This window comes from Lonchura striata, chromosome 9 (assembly GCF_046129695.1).
Source record: "Lonchura striata isolate bLonStr1 chromosome 9, bLonStr1.mat, whole genome shotgun sequence".
NCBI classification, from domain to species: Eukaryota; Metazoa; Chordata; class Aves; order Passeriformes; family Estrildidae; genus Lonchura; species Lonchura striata.
The window spans coordinates 15,781,225-15,800,885 of NC_134611.1; the positions used below are offsets into that span (position 1 = coordinate 15,781,225).

Consider the following 19,661-nt stretch of genomic DNA (forward strand, 5'->3'; position numbering starts at 1 on the left):
AAAAATCAGTAGCTCACAGGCCAACATCAGCAAGTTACTAATGATTGTCCATAAACAAATTAACTTTACCTTAATCAGTAATACAAGTCAGGGGTAATGTGGCATTAGCTTCAAGTTGCTCTATCTACTAACATAAAATCTCATTTACAAATACTTATGGTTAGAGGGCATCTTCTCTAGTGCTGTCATTGATGGCTTTTTAACTAGAATAGCATGAAGTCCTACAAACCAATATGTTTTTAAACTACATATAAAATTATTCAGAGGAATGTTATGTCAGCATTTTCTTACTTTGGAACTAGAACTGTCAACAGCATTGTCTAAACTTAAAATGGTCAAAAATATAATTGTATGGGTGTGAGTACTATAGCATTACTTCAAAGGTTTTTGTACTTATATAATAAATTAAAAACATCTAGGAAAGCTCCCCCCGCCTATTCCACAGTTAATTTTATGTTTTTTATTGATCCAGTCTTAAATAATGCTGCTTATTTGGTAACAATATCAGGCAAAAACATGAGCAAATGTCATTCTGCATTCCATTATGAATCATTCAATAAAGTTTTGCAATATATACATTTTATCCAGCTTCTGACATTAAAGGTCATCATGCCAATGAAAATTTTTAACAATACAATAAAATCCTTCAAATATAAATGCTTACGAATGTAATTCAAGAGACAAACAATTTAATTTTCTGAAATTTATATCACTCATGTCCATAATAATTTTACATTTCACACTTCATGCTCTCAAATGTTACCCTAGAGAAGACTAAATCTCTTTGCCACATATACTATTAAAGACACTAGCCAGGTTTATAGAGTTACAGAAGACTATAATAAGATGTAAAATTTAGTAGTAATAAGTTATGACATTTGCTGACTAAACCATTATTCAGTCTACCCTAATGTTTGACCGCTCAAATAAAATAAGTATTTGGATGTTATATACTACCCATTTCATATACTTACAGTGCAAAGTAAGAGACAATTTTTTTTCCTGAGCATTTAGGAAATGAAAATCCTTTTTCTTTATCTTTAATTACAGTCCATTTAAAATATACTCCTCACATACCTAGGCTTGTCAAGACTGTACAATTAAGACAGGCAAAAGTTTGTAAATACCAGAAGCCCAATAAGGAATCAGAAGGGTTACTGAACATCTCTAAAATTTGTCCCTGTTTTTCAAGTTTAAGGATATAACAGGATTTTGAGTTTTAGCAAAAAATTCAGAAATTACATTTTTCCCATAGACCAAACATTCCAAAATATACAAACCACATGCCTTCCAAAACAGAAAAACAGCCGCTATTTAAACAAACTGCAATACATATTTCAACTTACTATTCTGTAGTTAATGTAATGCCCAGTGAGCTGTGCCTCCAACAGACATAAGAAAATAAAACTTTTAGGAATGTGTTTTGGGCATCTTGTAAGGAAGCTGGATTCCTTACAAGTTCATCTTTTTCTCAATAGCTACAGACCATGAGTTTCTAATTCAATCTTCTCTTCTGTTTGCAATATATCAGGCTCTACTGGAGGAACAGGTGGTCTGAGTATAATCTCTGGACCTCCACCATATATTGACTGAAGAAAATTCCATGTTTCTTCTGATATTTGTCCAGAATCTGCACCTGAAAAAAAATTAAGATTTAATGACTATTTAGAATAATTCTTTCATGATTTAAGTCCAAAACCGATGCAAAAAGGAAAAAATCCTCCAGATTAAAATTCAAAACTGTAAAAATTCAGATCCAAATTTAATACCATAACCTTCATTTTTGCTTTATCTTGCATCAGCTGCCAAACTCAATTACATATTTTGTGTCCATACTTCTTGATTCTTACAACTACCTGCTCTAAATTATGCAATACTTGCAGAAAACAAAAAAATTCTCTGATAAACACCTTACCTAATATCTACCAATGAAGCTGACAGCCAGTAACTCTTGGTACTCAGGAAACAATTATTCATATTATTATAAGGACATGCAGTCACATCAATTACATAATAGAGTTCAAGGACTCAAGATTCTTGTTTCATCAGAGAAATTAATATTAACAGTAAAGAATACGAGAAGCACAGTGAAATTCCCAAAGGACTATTATTAGGATGGTAACAGCTGCAGCAATGCTCCTGTAGCACTGATGGGTCAGCCTGACTTCATTCACTGATTGAAGTCTTTGCTTATAATTCCATTGCTCTGGTGAGAGGTCTGTTTCCTGTCTCAAGTCAGCATCCAACAAGCATTTCTGATTGTCCACAACTTTTTACAGTGGCAAAGACAAGATGCATCAGCACATCTCCCTTCTAGTTTTCAATACAAGGATCTGTCTGATACTAAGTGATTTCCTCACATTAACCCACACAAAGAGATCATACTTCTGTTCTAGCAGAATAAGCCTCCTCTTTTAGCAAATCAAAACCCTGCCTGACAGCAAGTTTCCCCTGATAGCCTTACTAGACATTATTAATTTGTCTTGTTAAGCCGTGTTTCAGCACCCTCATACTTTAAAAAAAGAAAGTCAGCACCATAGACTTCTCCCCCTGCCTCCTGTACTTATATGTCCTTGTCACCTGCTGCAGTGGTGCCTACTATTGTACTTCATCTGTTAAGATTTTCTAAAAGGGAAGGGTACAAAGAGCTGCACATTTGTTTAGCTCTGTTAACTCAACTATGCAAAGCTTCCTCGGGGAAGTCATCATGCAGATCCCATGCCAGTACTAATGATGTTATGCCTCACTTTTACTCTTTTATGTTTATGCTCTCAAGAAACAAGTCCATCTCTGCAGGTACAGTAGTAGATCTTCACTCACTCATCCAGATTGCAGCCAGTAAGGTTAAACTGAAAGGCACAGTGAACTCAGGCACTGGATCACAGAAATGTGTAGTACTGGACCCTATTTAGGGGCATCCCCACCTCTTACAACTTATGAGAAAAATTTTCCACATCCTATTCATCTTTATTTCTACCCAAGTTCTAATTTGTACCAATGTAGCTGAAAGTAAACCAACAACTGGCTAATTTGCTATCAATTACAGCTTCTAAAGTGATTTGTACTTGAATTCTATCATCAGCACTTAAATCATTAAAACATACTAAAAAAATCACAAGTGGCAAAACTCATTGTTTTTAAAATAAACTCTTGGTATTCTACAATTGGCGAGGTTTATGGTAGATTTATTGGTACCTCCAGTGTATGCTGAGGCATTATGCAAAACTGGGAAAAAAATCCAGTTAAATAAACCTTAATCTTATTGATGCAGAGTTTTCTTTTAGGCTGAGCTGCAATGAATTTAAATCTTCCTAGAAAGTCTAAAGCCTCCCTAATGCAGGTCATATAAGAATGTCTTCCTCTGTACCAATGAATTCCAAATAAACGGTATCTAGCATTTAACTCTGAAGAATAATGAAGAAATCTGTATCTTTGCACAAACTTCTTGAACGTGCAATGTACAGTATTAAATGACTTGCAGAAAAATGAGCAACAGATTTTATGTACAGTGGTTTTTACTCTGTGAGATGTTCTATTCAAATTAGGTTTCAAGATTCAAATAACTACATACAGATATAGAACAGTCTCCCAATTTCGTTAAGAAAACCCCCATCAAACCAAGTGATACAAAGCCAAAGCACACTTTCACCATTTTCAAGTTACTCTGCACCTCCTACACTCTCAACTGCACTTGGATTAGTCTATTACATATAGTAACTATTTTAAGAATAAAATGATTACCCAAAAATGGGCACAACACAGATTAATTAGAAACTGCCATTCATTTTATAGTAACAATAAATAAATTTTAAAAAATCATAGATTTTCCAAACTTCCAGCAAATGCATAAAGCTGCAGCTACATTGGACACCTACCTTGTTTTAGCACAGTATTGCCACATTTTGTTACTGCAATCTTAGCATTATCAATGGGGCCAGGAGGATCTAGTGCAACAGAAAAAATATTAAAATTGGGAGAGCTGAAAACAAACAGCAGGTTAGAGGTTCTATTTCCAAAGGAAAGGAAAAACAGATCATTTGTTTACTGCTTGTTCTTGTACTGCTTAACAGTACATTCTAAGTTGTTAAAAGCTAATCACATTTTAATTAAGAGCAAGTTTTCCAGAGCATTCCTGATTACAGTAAAGTCTTCAAGCAACATAAAACACAAATTAATTATAATTCTTACCCTTACCAAAGCTGTCCTAGAGCAGACTTTGACAAGATCGTAGAACATTTTATCAGTTTCCATTTTAAAACTTTAGAGGCATCTGAAGTCAGCTAAACTGGTATTAGTACAGTTGTTACTGAGCTGAGTTTAGATTTGACAAGGTCACCTTTCCTCCAGAAGCTGCAGCATCATCTATCAGTTTCCACAAAAAAATCCATCCCCCTTGTAGTTAAATCCAATTTTCCTGCTGCCACTAACAGCAAACATCCTGCAAGCAAGCAACATTCTTTCCAACACTATCCCATTATCCCATTGCTGTAAACTATTCTACTATGTTCTATAACCTGGATGTATTTGTAGCCTGTAAAACCTGTGTCATAGATGTTTAAGAGCTTTCACTCTCTTTGCCATCTGTCCTTCCTACAGTTTTCTAAGCAAAGCAGAAACAAAACAATACAACAGAAGATTACCTGTATTTTGAAATGGGGCACAACTTACCACTGTCTTTACCCTTTACAAAGCCTTCCCATTCCCTGAACCAGTGCATGCTGATGCAGTAAAATGTTGATGGAGATTCTTCTTCTTGGAATGCTCTATTAAGCTACAAGGAAAAAAAATCTGTGGATTTTTGTCCTTTCATTTCTTTAAACTACTGAATTCTTTGAACCACTGTACTAACACCATAACATTACATTGTAACAGAACATTTTAAAGAACTATTGACCATAAAAACAGTAAACACCTGGTGAATACCCAAGATGAGATTCTGATGCAGTGGTAGCCTTCATATTAAAAGCTGACTTACTATTTAGTTGAGAAATTACTTATATTTTCTGAAAAGAGCAACAAGTTCTTCTTAAGCACAAGTGCTTACAAACACTAATAGATAATTACTGCGAAGGCTGAACTCTCAAGTAGCAAAAAAAGCAGAGATCTTATTTTTGTAAAATAAAGCAGTGTTTTGAAATTTTTTTTCCATAAATCTATGGAAAGTTCTTTGTGTGATGAACTGTATCTTCATCTGTGTTTGTTTTTCCTCAAATATTTTGAGCAGATGGCAGTACAATTCCAAGCAAGGCACAGTGAACTAATACATTGGGACTTTTCATGACTTGGGGATCTTTTTACAACATTATGAAGAAACAAGCAAAAAGTCACTTAAACCTTTAAACCATTATCTTTTTAGCTCTGTAATAACACAGCTACATCTCCCCTTTGAAGTCATAAACCTAAAGCATCAACACAACTTCTTAAGGTTTCATATAGACTAAGTGTCGCAATCATTCCCTAAAGCCATCTTTATAGAGAACAATAGAATTTTCTGTGTACTAACCAGTAATAATACTTGCACAACATATAATCACTGCTTTTAGTGGGAAGATACTGACTGCTAAAGCAAATGGGGTTGACTCAATGCCATTAATAATAATTACTAACCCGTGGTAATCCAGCGTAATGAAAATTCCTAAAAATTTAAAAAAACCATGGAAAAGCTGACAATCCCTGATGTGTGATTAAAGGATAAATAGAACTGAAAAAATAGAGTCAGTTCTAATTTTTTTCCTTTCATGAGTTGAGATAGCAGAAATGGAACTCCAGTGTCTCTCCACTTATTTTCACTGAAAACTTCAAAACACATTTTTGGTTTAAGAACATCAAAATCATTACCACTAGTTATTTTACCATTCAGCTTCAAGCACATAATCCTCTAACCCTGGGAAAATAGTTCCTTGATATTAATTTTACAGATCCATTTCAATACTAACATATTTACTTCACATTGAATTACTTATATTTGCTTATGTGTCTAATGCATTTTTAAAAATTAAAACTAATTATTATTACTACATTTTTCTTGGCACAGTATTATTGCACTTAAACCTTATCAGATTGCACAGAACAGACCACTGGCAGTGTATAAAGAACAACTGTTCATGTGGCTGTTTCCATACTATAAAAAAGCAATTTAAGAGACTCATTAAAAATTTCTCTAAGTACATTTTCATGTAAGCAGTTATCTGGGATTTCACAAGAATATTACTGCTGCCAATAGGAAAGATGGGGTGGTATATAGTATAGAGATATTTAATAAATTCTATTTGTTTCAGGAATCCCTTGTGCAATTCTAGTAATCCCTTGGGTCTAGTCATGAATGTCAGGTGTTGACCAGCAGCAGAATGTATAAGTGTTTAGTTTTTTTACCCGTATAAACATTTCCAATTCATTTTTCCTTCTTTTTTCAATTCTTTCAGACTCTATTTGGCAGGTGTGACAAACATACAGATGGTTAACAGCTGGTCCTCCTCCGTACCTGCAGTAAAAGTAAAAAATCCCAAACAATCAGCCTTGCGGAAAACATCATGTACAAAGATCATGCACCTGTAGGCGTGGCAAATGTCAGTATGAACAAAAGGCTGACACATGCCAATCACAGTGATCCCAAAAAGCCATAGTTTATTTTCCCAATAATATTCTGTTCTTCATCCTAATACCATCTTGCAATTTCTGACTGCCTCATGCCAGTACAAACCATCTCAAACTCAGCTGCATCAGACTTCAGAAGGAGTTACTATGGTTAGAACATGTCAGTGAGCAAGTACTGCTCTATATACAACAGGAGTGATTTTAGCAAAGGCCTTTAAGAAACAACCTATGGAAATTCCAGCCAGTTCTGTCTTAAGCATGTTCCTCCATCCCACCGCAGACTCTTCATCAGCTTTGCTGCCTCCCTTAAATGGAGGCATTTAAGGGAGGCAACAAACTTATTGATTTTTTTGTTCTTAACAGGTTATTCTTGACCCTTCCCTCAGGTTTTCCCTGTGTGAAATTATATCCATGGAAGTCTGCAGGGGCACTGATCCTGAGAAAGCCATTTTTGCATACAGAAAATGGAAAATGGAAGAAAAATTCAGTACATACAGAAAATGGGAAATAAACTGCAAATACCATTGTTTTTATTTTTCACTTGTGTGCACCAAAACTTTAAAACATCTATAAAAAAACTCCCCAAACCCTTAGATGTATTGTTTAGGTGGCAGGAAATTAACAGCTAAAAATATTTAATGTAAGTGCAATAGAGAGTGTTGAAAGCCATCAGCAAAGCTCTTCTGCAGCTTTTTGTTACTTTAGAATAAAGCACAGCTTGTGAGAATTCCTCCCTTGCAAGCAAGCACTCAAACCTGACTGACATTAAAGCGTGGGGCAGTAACACAGAACACTCAGATATAAGTTATTTTGAAGCAGTACTGGCAGCTGAGGCTATGGATTCAAAGCCAACATAAAAGAAAAGCTGTCTCCAGCCAACAAGAGAACAGGAAGCTGATACAGAGAGCTCATTCAAAAAACCTCTGCAAAGCGTACTTTTGCTGACCTACTTTGTGTTATTTCATACATACCATACATGTTTATCGCTTTAATATTGAAGTACTACCCCAGTAACACACTATTCTATGCAGTGTTTTACTTTGCACAAGGAAATGATAAAAATTGGCTCTTTGCAGCCCCTTCACTCAGCTGTGTGCCCAGAGCTGAGCTGTGTCTTTTTCCCGAGCCACTAATTCTGAAGTCTGATGTTGCTGCTTGGCTCTCAAATTTTATCACTGGATTTTTTTCCAATTACAATTTAAAACTTACCTGCTATACAGATTGTCCCATATATTTTGAGGTAGCATTACAACAAGATCCTCTATGAAGTTAGCTTTGTGTGGAGGAACACCTGCAGAAAGAAGAAAAATAAAAAAAAAAACCCAAACAATGAAAAAACACTTGTGGATTTAAGTGAGGGGAGGAGACTATGTTAGAAGTCCATAAATAAATAAAAAATAGAACCTTCCAATGAATTCAGAGAAATTACATGAATTAAATTTTACCTAGGCATAATCTATCACTGTATTTAGAGACACCACTGATTTTAGTCTTTTATGGGGCTGAAAAGCTTATAAAACGCAGATGCAAACTAACTATATGAATGGCTAAAATTAAAGGTCTAGAATCCATTTTATATAATGGGTTCAAAAAGCTTCTTAAGGTATACAGTTAAAATGTCAGTATGATTAAGTATCTTGATTATGCATGTAAACACTAACAAACTGTCTATTCAAAATTTATTATTTGCTGCAGACTTTTTAGAATTACTTCAAACAGCATGAATACTTGAGAGCAGAGAAATTTTGAGGAAGGCAGAAATGAAGGGGCTTGCAGAATTAGTGTTGAGTTGAGCACATGGTAAACAACAGTGGACTATGCAGGAATTCTTGGGAGCAGAGAAAAACAAGTACTTGGGCACTTGTACATCAGGAGTCATCTGCTGCAGGGGGAAAGCCAATGGGGTCACAGGTACTCTGCAGATGGCTGAGTAGGGACACAATCATCCTGTGTTAAAATTTTGCTTCAGCAACAGGGGCAGCACCTCCATCTTCCAGTCTATTGTTACTTGTATTTTTAATATAAAATAGGTACTACATAGTAATGATTTCTTGGAATGTTAGCACTCAAATATGGGTATTTCCCCACATGTGTTTTGCTTACTACAATGCTTTTTAAAAAAAAAAAAAAACAAAAAAAAAACAAAAAAAAAAAAAAAAAAAAAACAAAAAAAAAACGTATAGCACAAGGTAAAATTTTTATGCTCCTACACAAAATACACAGAATTACTACTTGATTTTCACACTGCTATGCACTGGATACTCTGCATCAGATCAATTTCTTCCAAAGCAGGTTTCAAACCTTCTCACTGCTTATAGCTCTGAGCTGAGAAAATAATTTCAATTTACAGATTAAAGTATTATGGATGATGATACAGTGATAGTATTTTTTAAAATGTGACTATACATTGTTTAAGAAGCAAACAGATAAGAGGAACTGTTCCTCTTTAAGAATCAAGAAAGTTTATAAACAAAATCAAATATGCAGAGAAAAAATAAATAGGGTAACTTCACACAGTATAGCTTCTGATAAGTCAAAGACTAAAATAAGAAAGAATTTACACAGAAGTTGTAATTTACCAAAGAAGTTATAATATGAACTTAGTATAGTCAAATTCCTTTAATTAAAACAAGTTATAGCACTGTTATAGCTAGAAGTTGACAAATGATTCTTAAATGATTCACAGTTACAGTCTCACCTCCATGCATACAGAGAAAGTCATTATTTGAAATTGGTCCTGGCTCTGCAAAAGTCTTGAATTTATTTAACCACTGCCTGGAAACATAGAACTGCAGAAGACTTGGTTCCATCATATTCAGTAGCCCTGATATCCTCCGTCTCTCTCTCTGTGCTTCTTCACTGCTCTTTCTATTAGAGAAACAGAAATCATTAAACAAATACAGATCCTTGTGTACAGTGCAGATAACTTACTTTGTGAAAAGAAACTCTGCCTGTAAGTAAATTACCTGGGCCTTGTCTGCACTTCCCAGTTTGCACAGCCCAAGAAAGCAAACAACTGGGCTGTAAGAGAGAAGCCAACTGTGCTGCAGAGGTGGTGCAGCACCCAAGGGCTGAGCCCATCTGCTCAGTTCCTCTCTGCAGCATTTGAGATAAAGCTTTGCAAGCTGCACTCCTTGGCCAGATGTTCCTTCTTTACCTTCACAAGTAGTGTTACATAGTAAGCAGATCAGGTAATGCCCCTACTTTTCTCACTGTAAACTGGAAGTAACTCTGCTCTCCCATTTACTGATGGAATAGAATCCCTCTTCTCCAAGCCAGTACTAGTCTTTGGTGGATATAGTCTTTTTTAAAGCCATATTTTATTCATGCTATTCTTTTCTATTTATTTGAATATGTTAACCCACAATCAGATTTAGTGTTCTATCTTGGCAATATGGCACGACTTCCAAATTCTTTTTAAAAGGCCTACTAAATGAGACTCATGGGCTCAACTTGAACAGTGGCAAGTGGGAGTGTTCCTAATGAAAGTTCAAACATTCTCAGAATACATCTGTTTTTTTATGCAACTCTGACCCAACGTATTTTGCAGCCAATTTTTAGTGGAAATTTGATCTTAGTACCAGAAATTTAAAACCTGAACACTAAGTTGCTTTTATTATCTCAAGCACAAAAGTTCCCTAGACTGAAGATGATAATATGATAATAACGTAACTTCTCACCTTTCATTTCTATTCTCAGAGAGTAGCCTATAAATAGCATTAAATTAAATGTATAATAAAATGTGTAATACAATGGATTAAATTACAATACAGTAAAACCTCTATTGCCCTACGTTCCATCCATCTGATAAAGACTTTGGACAATTCCAGTTAGAGCTCCAACAGTTAACTTTCCATATGCAAAACCTCCCTGTGTGCAGAATTCCCTTCCTCTAATTGAAAATAAAGTGGCTACCTCTTAATTGATGCTTAAAGTTCTCTTACTATGCAGATTTTATCTTCATTTGAAAACAAACACTTTAGCTCTGACAGAGCAAGTGTTAAGGACGTAACTGAAGGATTAATTTTTTCTCCTGCATAAGCTTTTCTCATTGATCAAATTCTTCCACTATAGTTCTCATGGGGCAGCTAATGCTGAAAGATGCCCAATGGCTTAAAAAGTTATTTACATACATGACTTATATAGGTATGACTGTACTTTATGAGTATCTTACCTGTAGAAGAGAACATAAGCTTCTGCATTTTGTACTGTGGATTCTGATACTTCTGTGACACTCTGGTCATCAAATTCATACCACAAGTTATTTAAATTATTGCGACAATAAGCTATATAATGTCCACCTAGGGTGCAGGAAGCAAGAGTTATCAGAGTGTCTAGAGCTGCCCATTTTACTCTGTAACACATGAAAATGAACTAAAAAAACCCCCTAGTCTTAAATGGGAGAAACAGAATCATTAGCAGATCTGACTTTGAAATTAACTTCTGTCAAACTCAACATCAGCTTTTTTCTGAATTTCTATTAGCTAGTGGTGATTTGAACACTACTTTCAGCACATTCCTGCACTCTTCAAGCAGCATGTTGTTTAATACAGTCCTGAACCACAACATTCACAGTAAGATTGTCTGAACAATTTACCGTCAAACTCTTTTCAAATCTTTGTATACTTTATAATAGAAAGTAGCACAGGTATGGAATAGCTACATGATATCACAACCATAACTGTGTTTCAAAGACTATTCAAAATATATTTTAAATTATTACTGTTTAAAAATACATATTTAACTGCTAATAAGTAAATAATCAAATATCTGCTAAACTGATTATGTGGAGCACGACTTAGCAAGGACTAAATGGAACTTGAAAAACCATCCAGTAAAACAAAAAATAAAAAGGAAAAAACTTCAAACAATGGATACTTTGAGAAGTATGAGGGGGTAACTTCCATAAAAATCTATTACTACCCACAAATAGCAGTTGCCACCTGTTTTGTGGTAAAATGGCAGTGATCATCCAAAAAAACATATTTTAAAGAAATGACTGGTATCTTTACGGTGCTTGGTAAACAGTTTCCAAATATTAAGGCATACAAAGCATTGACATGAACAGCAGTTCTGTAGAGCAGTTGATAACTGGCCATCTGCTGGCAACATTACTTGTACATTGATGCTGTTCAACACTTTTCTTACTTAATATTCCTGGACCTGTTAAATCTTTTCAACCTTCAGTTTTATTTAGGTATGCCATATAATTTCAAAGATGTGCCAACTCTTTCAGAGCAAGCCTTAAATCTTTCGGATCAAAATAAAAATCACAGCATTCATCTTCCACATTCTGAAAACCATTATTTATCTATTTACCCTTCAGTATATAGTTATCATCCTTGAAGAAGAGTGCTGGTGTACCAACTACAAAGATTAAACAATCAAGCTCATACTCACTGCTGGCAGTTCCATGGTGGCAGATGACAGACAGGAGATCATAAGTCACAATTTGAGCTGGACTGTCCTTTGCAAGGAAAGGCTGAAGATCAAGACCTTCCAAGGGAAAGGACACGTGGGTCCCAATTTTTGTGGAAAACATGAGTTCATGTCTAAATCTTTTGAGATGAATGCACAGAATCTGCAATAAGAATTGACAGATTCAGTCAAGAACTACACATGCTATTTGATATTAAATACTTAAACTGTGTGCACCATATTTTCCTTTTATAATCCCCAAAAGAATAGTTTTTCCTATGACCTCAAGCATATTCACAAGGTCTGTGTTTTAATCAGCTATGGCTACTAACATTGATGCAGCACTGAAAAATGTACTTTTTCTCAATGCACATATTGCACAATCTTGTAATGAGGGACACTAATTCCTCCAGATTATTGCAGGCATCAACTCATGAAGTGTTAAGACTGGATTACTTTCTAAATGTAAAGCTACAAATGTTACTTATAGAAAAGCTTTCCAGTCTGGCTGTGGTGTTTAATTCTTTGACCTACAGTATAAACAGTATTATATATACTAACACAGAATAGAAATGTTATTACTGCCCACAGACTAACACATGATAACAGGGAAATCCCATTCCTGTACTTGTCATGTTCAAGATTCATTTTCTTACAGGGTGAACAATCACATTGCTCACATTCTTAAAATAATGCCAATATGAAGGTAGACTTTCCTCACACAGCATTATAAACACAATTTACTCCATGCAACTCAATCTTACCACATTCCTAATCATGCAGAAAAATTGCTTTAAAGTGCATATTGTAACAGTACCTCAGGAAATTTTTGTACTTTGCAGAATTTCACTCCATTTCTTAACCTAAGCAAAGGAAAAACCAAACCAAAACAACCAATAATTAATTCTGAAAAGGTTTTACTTTATTGAGCTAGATCAGCAAAAGCCTAAGCTGAACATTGCATTAGTAAAACCAAAATATTTCTGAAATGTAGACTAGACATGGAGTAGCCAAAATGATACAAATAATGATGGTACCTAAGACAAGACAATCTGTACTGCTGAAAAAATTCAAAACAGCAAGTACAATCAAGTCCCAGCTAGCTAATAGTTTCTCTTAACATAGAGGAAAAAACTTGAGGCTTCATGAAAGCTGATTATCCAGCAAAAGACAAAAAAATAATGAACTAAGTTTACTTCTTAGAAATTATCTACAGCACATATAAGAAGGAATAACACTCTTGCACATAAAGGGCTTCAAGCAGTCTTCAGAACACTTCTGTTTCTAGTTTTTTTAGTATTTAAAGCCATAGTTTATTTATTTAACACACCTTAGTGACCTACTGCATATCAGGTCACTAATAGTAGAGAGGGCTAAGAGCTTTTATTTTGTCAAACAAAACCAATTTACATCTAAATTGGAAGGGCATGAGAAAGAATTAAACACATGTGGTAGGGTAAGTCAGTGCTTCCTTGGGAAGTATTCCTTGGGAATACTGAATTTCCGACAGTCAGAACACAGGGTCATATCAAAAGATGAACTGTACTGGGACATACCCAAAAGAAATAAATGTCTCTTGACTAACAGAAACAGTAAAACCTCAAATTAAGACAAAATAAAACAAAGGTAAAAGCCAGCTTACTTTTTACACCTTCCACAGCTGTACATGTTATCACCTGCAAACATCAGGGAGAAGAAGAAAACCAGCCATCATTCTCTAAATCCAAACAATTATCTTTTGAATGTGTACATTTTATAGAAAAAAGTAAAAAGGGAATTTATGAAGGGAAGGTTGCATTCAATATTTAACAGTCATAATAGTGTTGACATAGCAACTACAGGAGAGGTTCTTATGTTTTATGTCTTCAACTATGAAACAGTACAGTCTGAAGAGACGAGGCTATATAATTTAAAAGGGAAATAATTTGTGTCCAAATTGAGGTTATGAGAATGAATATTAATACAGTGGGTTTGAAATTTTTATGAGACTTCAGTTGATACAATTTCACTAAACCAAATTCAGACTGACTTGACATTTCTAAAGCAGCTTTCATAAGCATTTATCTCAAAGACTCAGTTGAATGAGAAGCTTACCTTTCTGAAATGAATGATCCCAAAAGAACAAGGACTGACTGTATTACACCTTAACAGGTAGCCTCTGCATTTAACTGCATTAAGCTAAGAAGATATTAATTATCTCATTGTGACAGGAGGAAAAAAAAACCACAGAAGAAACATGTTCAGGTAATTAACCTCTTACCCTTGAGCTCATCTCTGGCGAAAAAGGCAGCAAGACAATCTTGTAAGGTTACAACTGGACCCCAAAACCAGCTAGGAACACATGAGACAACAAACCTGAAACATCATTGACAGAAAAGAAAGAAAACCAACAAATGTTCTGCCAGAAGAGCAGAAACTAGAATTTCAAAATAGATAATTGAAACAAACAAGGTAAATATTATTTACCTTTTGAAGTATTCCATAAAAAAGGCTATCCATCCTTGGGGGGCATATGCTTCTCCACATGACCCTGCCTTGACTAGAGATGTCTGATGACTTGCAGAATGGAGTTTAGCAAGATCTTCCTTACCTGGAATAGGCAAGGACAGATCCTGAAAGGTCTCCAGGGTTACAGACAGCTAAGGAAGGAAATAAATGAAACACAGTAGAGTTAGGCTTGAAGAGAAATGGTAATTACACTGAATTCCATAAAGTTCCTTAGTAGCTACCAAGTCACTGCATAACTGAAAATTCCACTAGGTAGGAAATTAATTTAAAAAAAAATTTAGAATTAACTTGCACATTGTTACCGATGAAACAATTTTTTTAGGTCATTATTATTTTTCTTCTTATCAGTCATACAAAGCACTATGATTTTTGCCTCAGGCTGTGTTACACAAAATAGTTTCAGAAAGCTTCAGTCCATTGTTTCCACAGTATTTTAATCTGATATTATATTGACCTGGTGTAAGTGGACTCACTGCAAGGGAGACCCATCTGTGCATTTTCTTGCTCCTGTGCTTCATTTAGTGGTCACAGAGTCAAACATAAAACACATTTTACAAATTTTTGTTTGTTTCTGAACTTGTTCACCAGATTACCCTGAGGACAAGTTCAGAAAGCAGCTGCAAAAGTAAGTGTCTTTACTTGGATTTTTTGAAAGACTTTATTTTGTTAGTCTCAATCTGATAAGACAGTTACAGCACTATATTAGATCACTGTCTTATCTTTTCTTTGAAACATAGATACCTGAGAACTTAGGACAGTAGCATATATGCATTAGGATAGTCAGAGCATTATTAAAAGCTAATGAGACCTAAATGAAGTTGATGAGCAAGCGTCTTTGTTCATCCTTTCTGTAAACCAATTTTCAAAATTTTTTTTTTTTTCAGCTCAATGAACACAAGCTATTCTAAACACAAAGTGCTGGTAGTAGCCACTATTACAATTTGAGACGAGTATGAAATACCCCAACCTTCCAAGGAAATCTGTGACAAAAGAATATAAAGTATATATGAAATATAAAATATATGAATACAGAGAATGACTGTATTCATAATGCAGTAAGAAAAGAACATATTAAAAGCCAGAACTTTCTCTTCTTACCCGATCACAAGTTAAGCACTGGACTGAACTTATTATAGTTCCATCAAATATATCAGAGATAACACTCCTGTACTTCTTGCGCTTCTTCCTTTTTGGTGAAGATACTGTTGAAACTATAAAATGACAAAAGTAAAATGCTGCAGTAAGACAAAGTACAGTGGATTCTGATTACACGTCAGCTTTGTGTAATATAATTAGGAGTCTCATGTTCAGAGTTAAATTATGAGCCAAACCCTATTTTCTATTTACTAAATATTTCCTAGGAATTACGAGATCACATTACTGCCATTACAGGCAAATAATGTGGGTTCCTCAAGCAGCTGGGGACAACCACCAGAAACATTTGCCTCTCTAAGAAAAACTCAAACTGCCAGTCTTGCAATCTACAGCCTATTGCTACATGATGGATTTATCTTGGCAGGAATTCCTCAAGGTATAAAAAGGAACATTTTATTTGACAGTTAATATGATTGGATGTTCTTGGGAAGTTTCAACCATGCTGGGCTAAAGAGCAGCATCACAAGGTTACTGTATCACAACACTGATGACAGAGCATTGAAGTAGACTAAAGGTACAACTGGAGTCCAGCCTAACAGCCACTTAATAAAAAACCCCAGGTCTCTCAACCTCTCCTGGGCAAGTAGCAGTGACCATGCACCTCTTCTGACAGACTCCCTTCAGGTTGTGTAAAACCCTCCTGTAATGGTGAAGCTAAAACTGGAGACAGTAGCACAGATGCAGCATCAAAACTGCTAAATAAATAAACCAAGGAGGTCAGTGATTTAAATCCATAAAATCACTGTCATACAACACCAATGCTAAAGCATTAAAAAGATAACATCAGTGTTCAGAACTTATCTGGACAGGCTACTGAATGAAGCAGGATCACAAAGTTGCATTAGTTTTTGGTGCAATGCCTTAAAAGCATGTTCTGAAAGACAAGCTTCATTTAAAGTAATCTACTGCTAGACAAATCGGGGGGGGAAAAATTATATATTGTTCCTCATGTCCTAAATCAGCGCTGTCTTATGTGTAAAGGCAGTAAAAGTGTAAATATTCAAGTACTGCAGTGCCAAAAGAAATACGCAGAACTACAGGGACATTAATAACCATGAAGCAGCCGGCATTTACACGTTTTCCTATTGTACAATTACACATCACTCCTTAAACCTTAATTGACTAAAATGGTGATTTACTGAACTTCTGCTGAAGAAACCAATGAGCTTTTCTCTAGAGAGCATTACCTTTGGGGGTACTAACTTCTCATACCTTTCTCTTCTCTCCAAACTGGTGCAATTGAGAAAATTGTCTAAAAATAATATTCTGCCTTCCTAAAATAGAGGCACATAGAAGGTTTCAAATGAACCAGAAGATTATAGAAATACAGGGAGCAATCTTGCATGTCCAGCTTACATAACACTCCCTTCTCCCCACCAGAAACAGGGCTAAAATCCCCTTAGGAATAACACTTATGTCAGTTACACAAGACATAACAAACACAATGAGAACTATAATACAGAGTAATTCAGTACCAGGAAGGAGAAAATAAAGAGCCTCTACCTTTTTTGTGGACTTGTGCCAGCGAAGAGCATGACGGGAATGATTTTGGAGGGCTGCTTGATAAGCGTGTGTTCATCCCTTCAACTGATGACGGTGTCTGGGCTGCAGATACGTCATTCATGTGAACGTCATTCATGTATTCTGCAATTCAGATTTGCACAAATTCTATGAAAAAAGTTACTGCAGAATGAACAGATACAGTGGTCATGTAATTTATTTAACTACACTGTCAGATCACTGGACATTTAGGTATGTAGCATCATTTCAGTTCCTTTTAAGTTAAGAACAAAACAAAAAAAACCCACTCTTCTGGTTATCTGAAACCTTACCCCAATACAAACAGTTAGCTTGCCAAAAGAATTAAAATCTAATTCAGAAGACCTAAACTGAAAACACTAACTAAGTAGGGACATGGTTTACAAGTAAAACCACTCACTCTATTTGACCTATACCTCTACTATATTCTACAACTCACTTCTACTCCCACAGATATTCTGGCTAAGATTGTGACTATTTCAATTGCACTTCAGTAATTCATTACCTGAGAATCTGCTGTGTATCTGTACTTTGACAGTTCCTTGGTTATTTAAAAATTCAGTGGTCTCTGAAGTGGTGTTTGTGTCTTTTTCCAAGTCTTCCATAGAATTTGCTCGTTTAAGTTTGTTGCTTGATATTTTTTCTTTCTGCCAGTCTTTGGATGTGACTGAGTTATTATCATCATCCTGAATTAACATGGTTGTTTCTGCAGGATCCTCTATGACAGGTTTGAAAATTGTGTCATTTTCTGTTTTATCACAGTTACTACAGGATTCACAGGGCTGAAAGCTTAAGTCTGACTGGCTTTTATCTTCTTCCATACTCTCTTCAACACTCATAGGCTGGGCATCTTCCAGTTCTACAACTGGTTCTTTAAGTTCCTCATGAAGCAAATCCATTAGACAACGCAAAAATTCTTGTGCGTCCTAGAATTTTAAACAAGTTTTACTGTATAACTCTATTTTATCTGGAAGATATTGACATCAGAAAAGATACAGATAAGTAAAATTAAAGCTGGCTGTTAATGTAGAATAAAGGAAGTTGCTCTGTCCCAGGTCTAATGTTCAAAACCACTTTCATTTCCAGACCATGTATGTTTCCTGCATACAATTCTTGCATGTCACAAGTAATTTTATCATACAAGTTTCCTCCAAAACACTCCAATTCCCAAAATAATTTACTTTAACAACACCAGCAAAAATGCTGCCATAGCTCACTGGAACAATAAATGTAACTCAAAGAAGCACCAGCAATATGATCAGATCCCAGCTCTGCTTGTAATGGAATATTTTATAGAAGGTTTTTATAAACCTTATCCAGGAAATCAACCACAGCCTTGCTTTCACTGGGTATGAAGTAAAATTACTATGATGTTACTTAGCCTGTCTTTCCAATGCATCAAACTACCACCAATACTACAATTCTTCTTCTAAAGCCTCAACAAGATTTCCCAAATGTGTTCCCACAAAGAGCTGTAATACTACAAGTCTAAGTTGTGTTTGGAAACATCCTAAAAGCCACTAAATTTCATCAATCAGTGCAGCCTGGTCCTTGGCAACAGAAAGTATCCAATAAAGCAGGTATGCAAGAAAACAGCCTCTTGTTGTCAGCTACTACTGCTTTTACTTTCTTCTCTTTTCCTTTTTGTATTCTGGTTGTTCATAATAATAATTTTTGCTGCTCAACATTCCTATCTATCATAGCAATTACTTATTAAGCTCAAAACTGCTGATTACAAAACATTTATTTTCTTAAAAATTGCAACTTACAGAACTGAGAAAAACCAGCATGCCTATTTGCTGGGAATCCTTTCACAAAAAAAAAAAAGATTAACAAAAACATCAAGACACCGATTAAGAGATAAACATTCTTCATCGATCAATGTAATTTTCTCCCTCAAGACTGGACCTGGCTGCCTAACTTGCACTTGCACTAGAGTGTTGGCTATGAAAGCCCTGCTGTGTTTTAGTTGCCATGAAACCTGCTGAACATACAACTGAACTATGATCCAGGCCTAACCTAAAAAGGATCTCATTAAGTGCTGCTCTGCATGGAAAAAAATATTTTAATCAGTGTTCAGAGCTGCAAGAATAAAGTTTCCATACAGTTTCTTTTTGGTTATCAAGGCTGAATTTCTGCTATTTCAGAAATCTAGGTGGCACTTTAGAAATTCATAAGCAGATTACAGAACATTAAGCTTAGTATTTAAACATTGACTTTACAGCTACATGCAGCAATTGAACATTAAAACATGTGTTCTCATCCTTCACTCCACAAACATGAAACATAATGGAAACAGCAAAATTCCTTTTAATAAATGCAGATTCCCAGAAGACACTAGTAAGCTTTTCTAATTACAAGGTTTACATTTTTCACCTAGTTCTAAAGCTTTTAATGAAGTGCTCCACACTGTATGAATACACCAAGATATTGTATGAAGCAGCAAC

At 35.2% G+C, this 19,661-nt stretch overlaps 1 protein-coding gene across 4 annotated transcripts in view; it reads right to left on the reverse strand.

Annotated features, from left to right (window-relative positions):
• Positions 1-437: 437 nt before the first annotated feature.
• USP33 (ubiquitin specific peptidase 33) overlaps positions 438-19,661 on the reverse strand; it is a 37,107-nt gene continuing 17,883 nt past the window's right edge. The window contains exons 10-24 of one of the 4 annotated variants that reach the window (XM_021527682.3): positions 17,720-18,140; positions 17,179-17,319; positions 15,619-15,731; positions 14,479-14,651; positions 14,273-14,343; positions 13,655-13,688; positions 12,830-12,875; positions 11,995-12,175; positions 10,769-10,895; positions 9,293-9,462; positions 7,804-7,885; positions 6,373-6,481; positions 4,669-4,771; positions 3,876-3,944; positions 438-1,636 (exon numbers count right to left, since the gene is read on the reverse strand). In XM_021527682.3, the coding sequence (XP_021383357.1) occupies positions 1,479-1,636; positions 3,876-3,944; positions 4,669-4,771; positions 6,373-6,481; positions 7,804-7,885; positions 9,293-9,462; positions 10,769-10,895; positions 11,995-12,175; positions 12,830-12,875; positions 13,655-13,688; positions 14,273-14,343; positions 14,479-14,651; positions 15,619-15,731; positions 17,179-17,319; positions 17,720-18,140 (1,998 nt within the window). In that variant the 3' untranslated portion in view covers positions 438-1,478. Of the gene's footprint in view, positions 1,637-3,875; positions 3,945-4,668; positions 4,772-6,372; positions 6,482-7,803; positions 7,886-9,292; positions 9,463-10,768; positions 10,896-11,994; positions 12,176-12,829; positions 12,876-13,654; positions 13,689-14,272; positions 14,377-14,478; positions 14,652-15,618; positions 15,732-17,178; positions 17,320-17,719; positions 18,141-19,661 lie in introns of all 4 variants that reach the window. The other 3 variants (XM_021527672.3, XM_021527663.3, XM_021527654.3) reach the window with 3 other exon arrangements.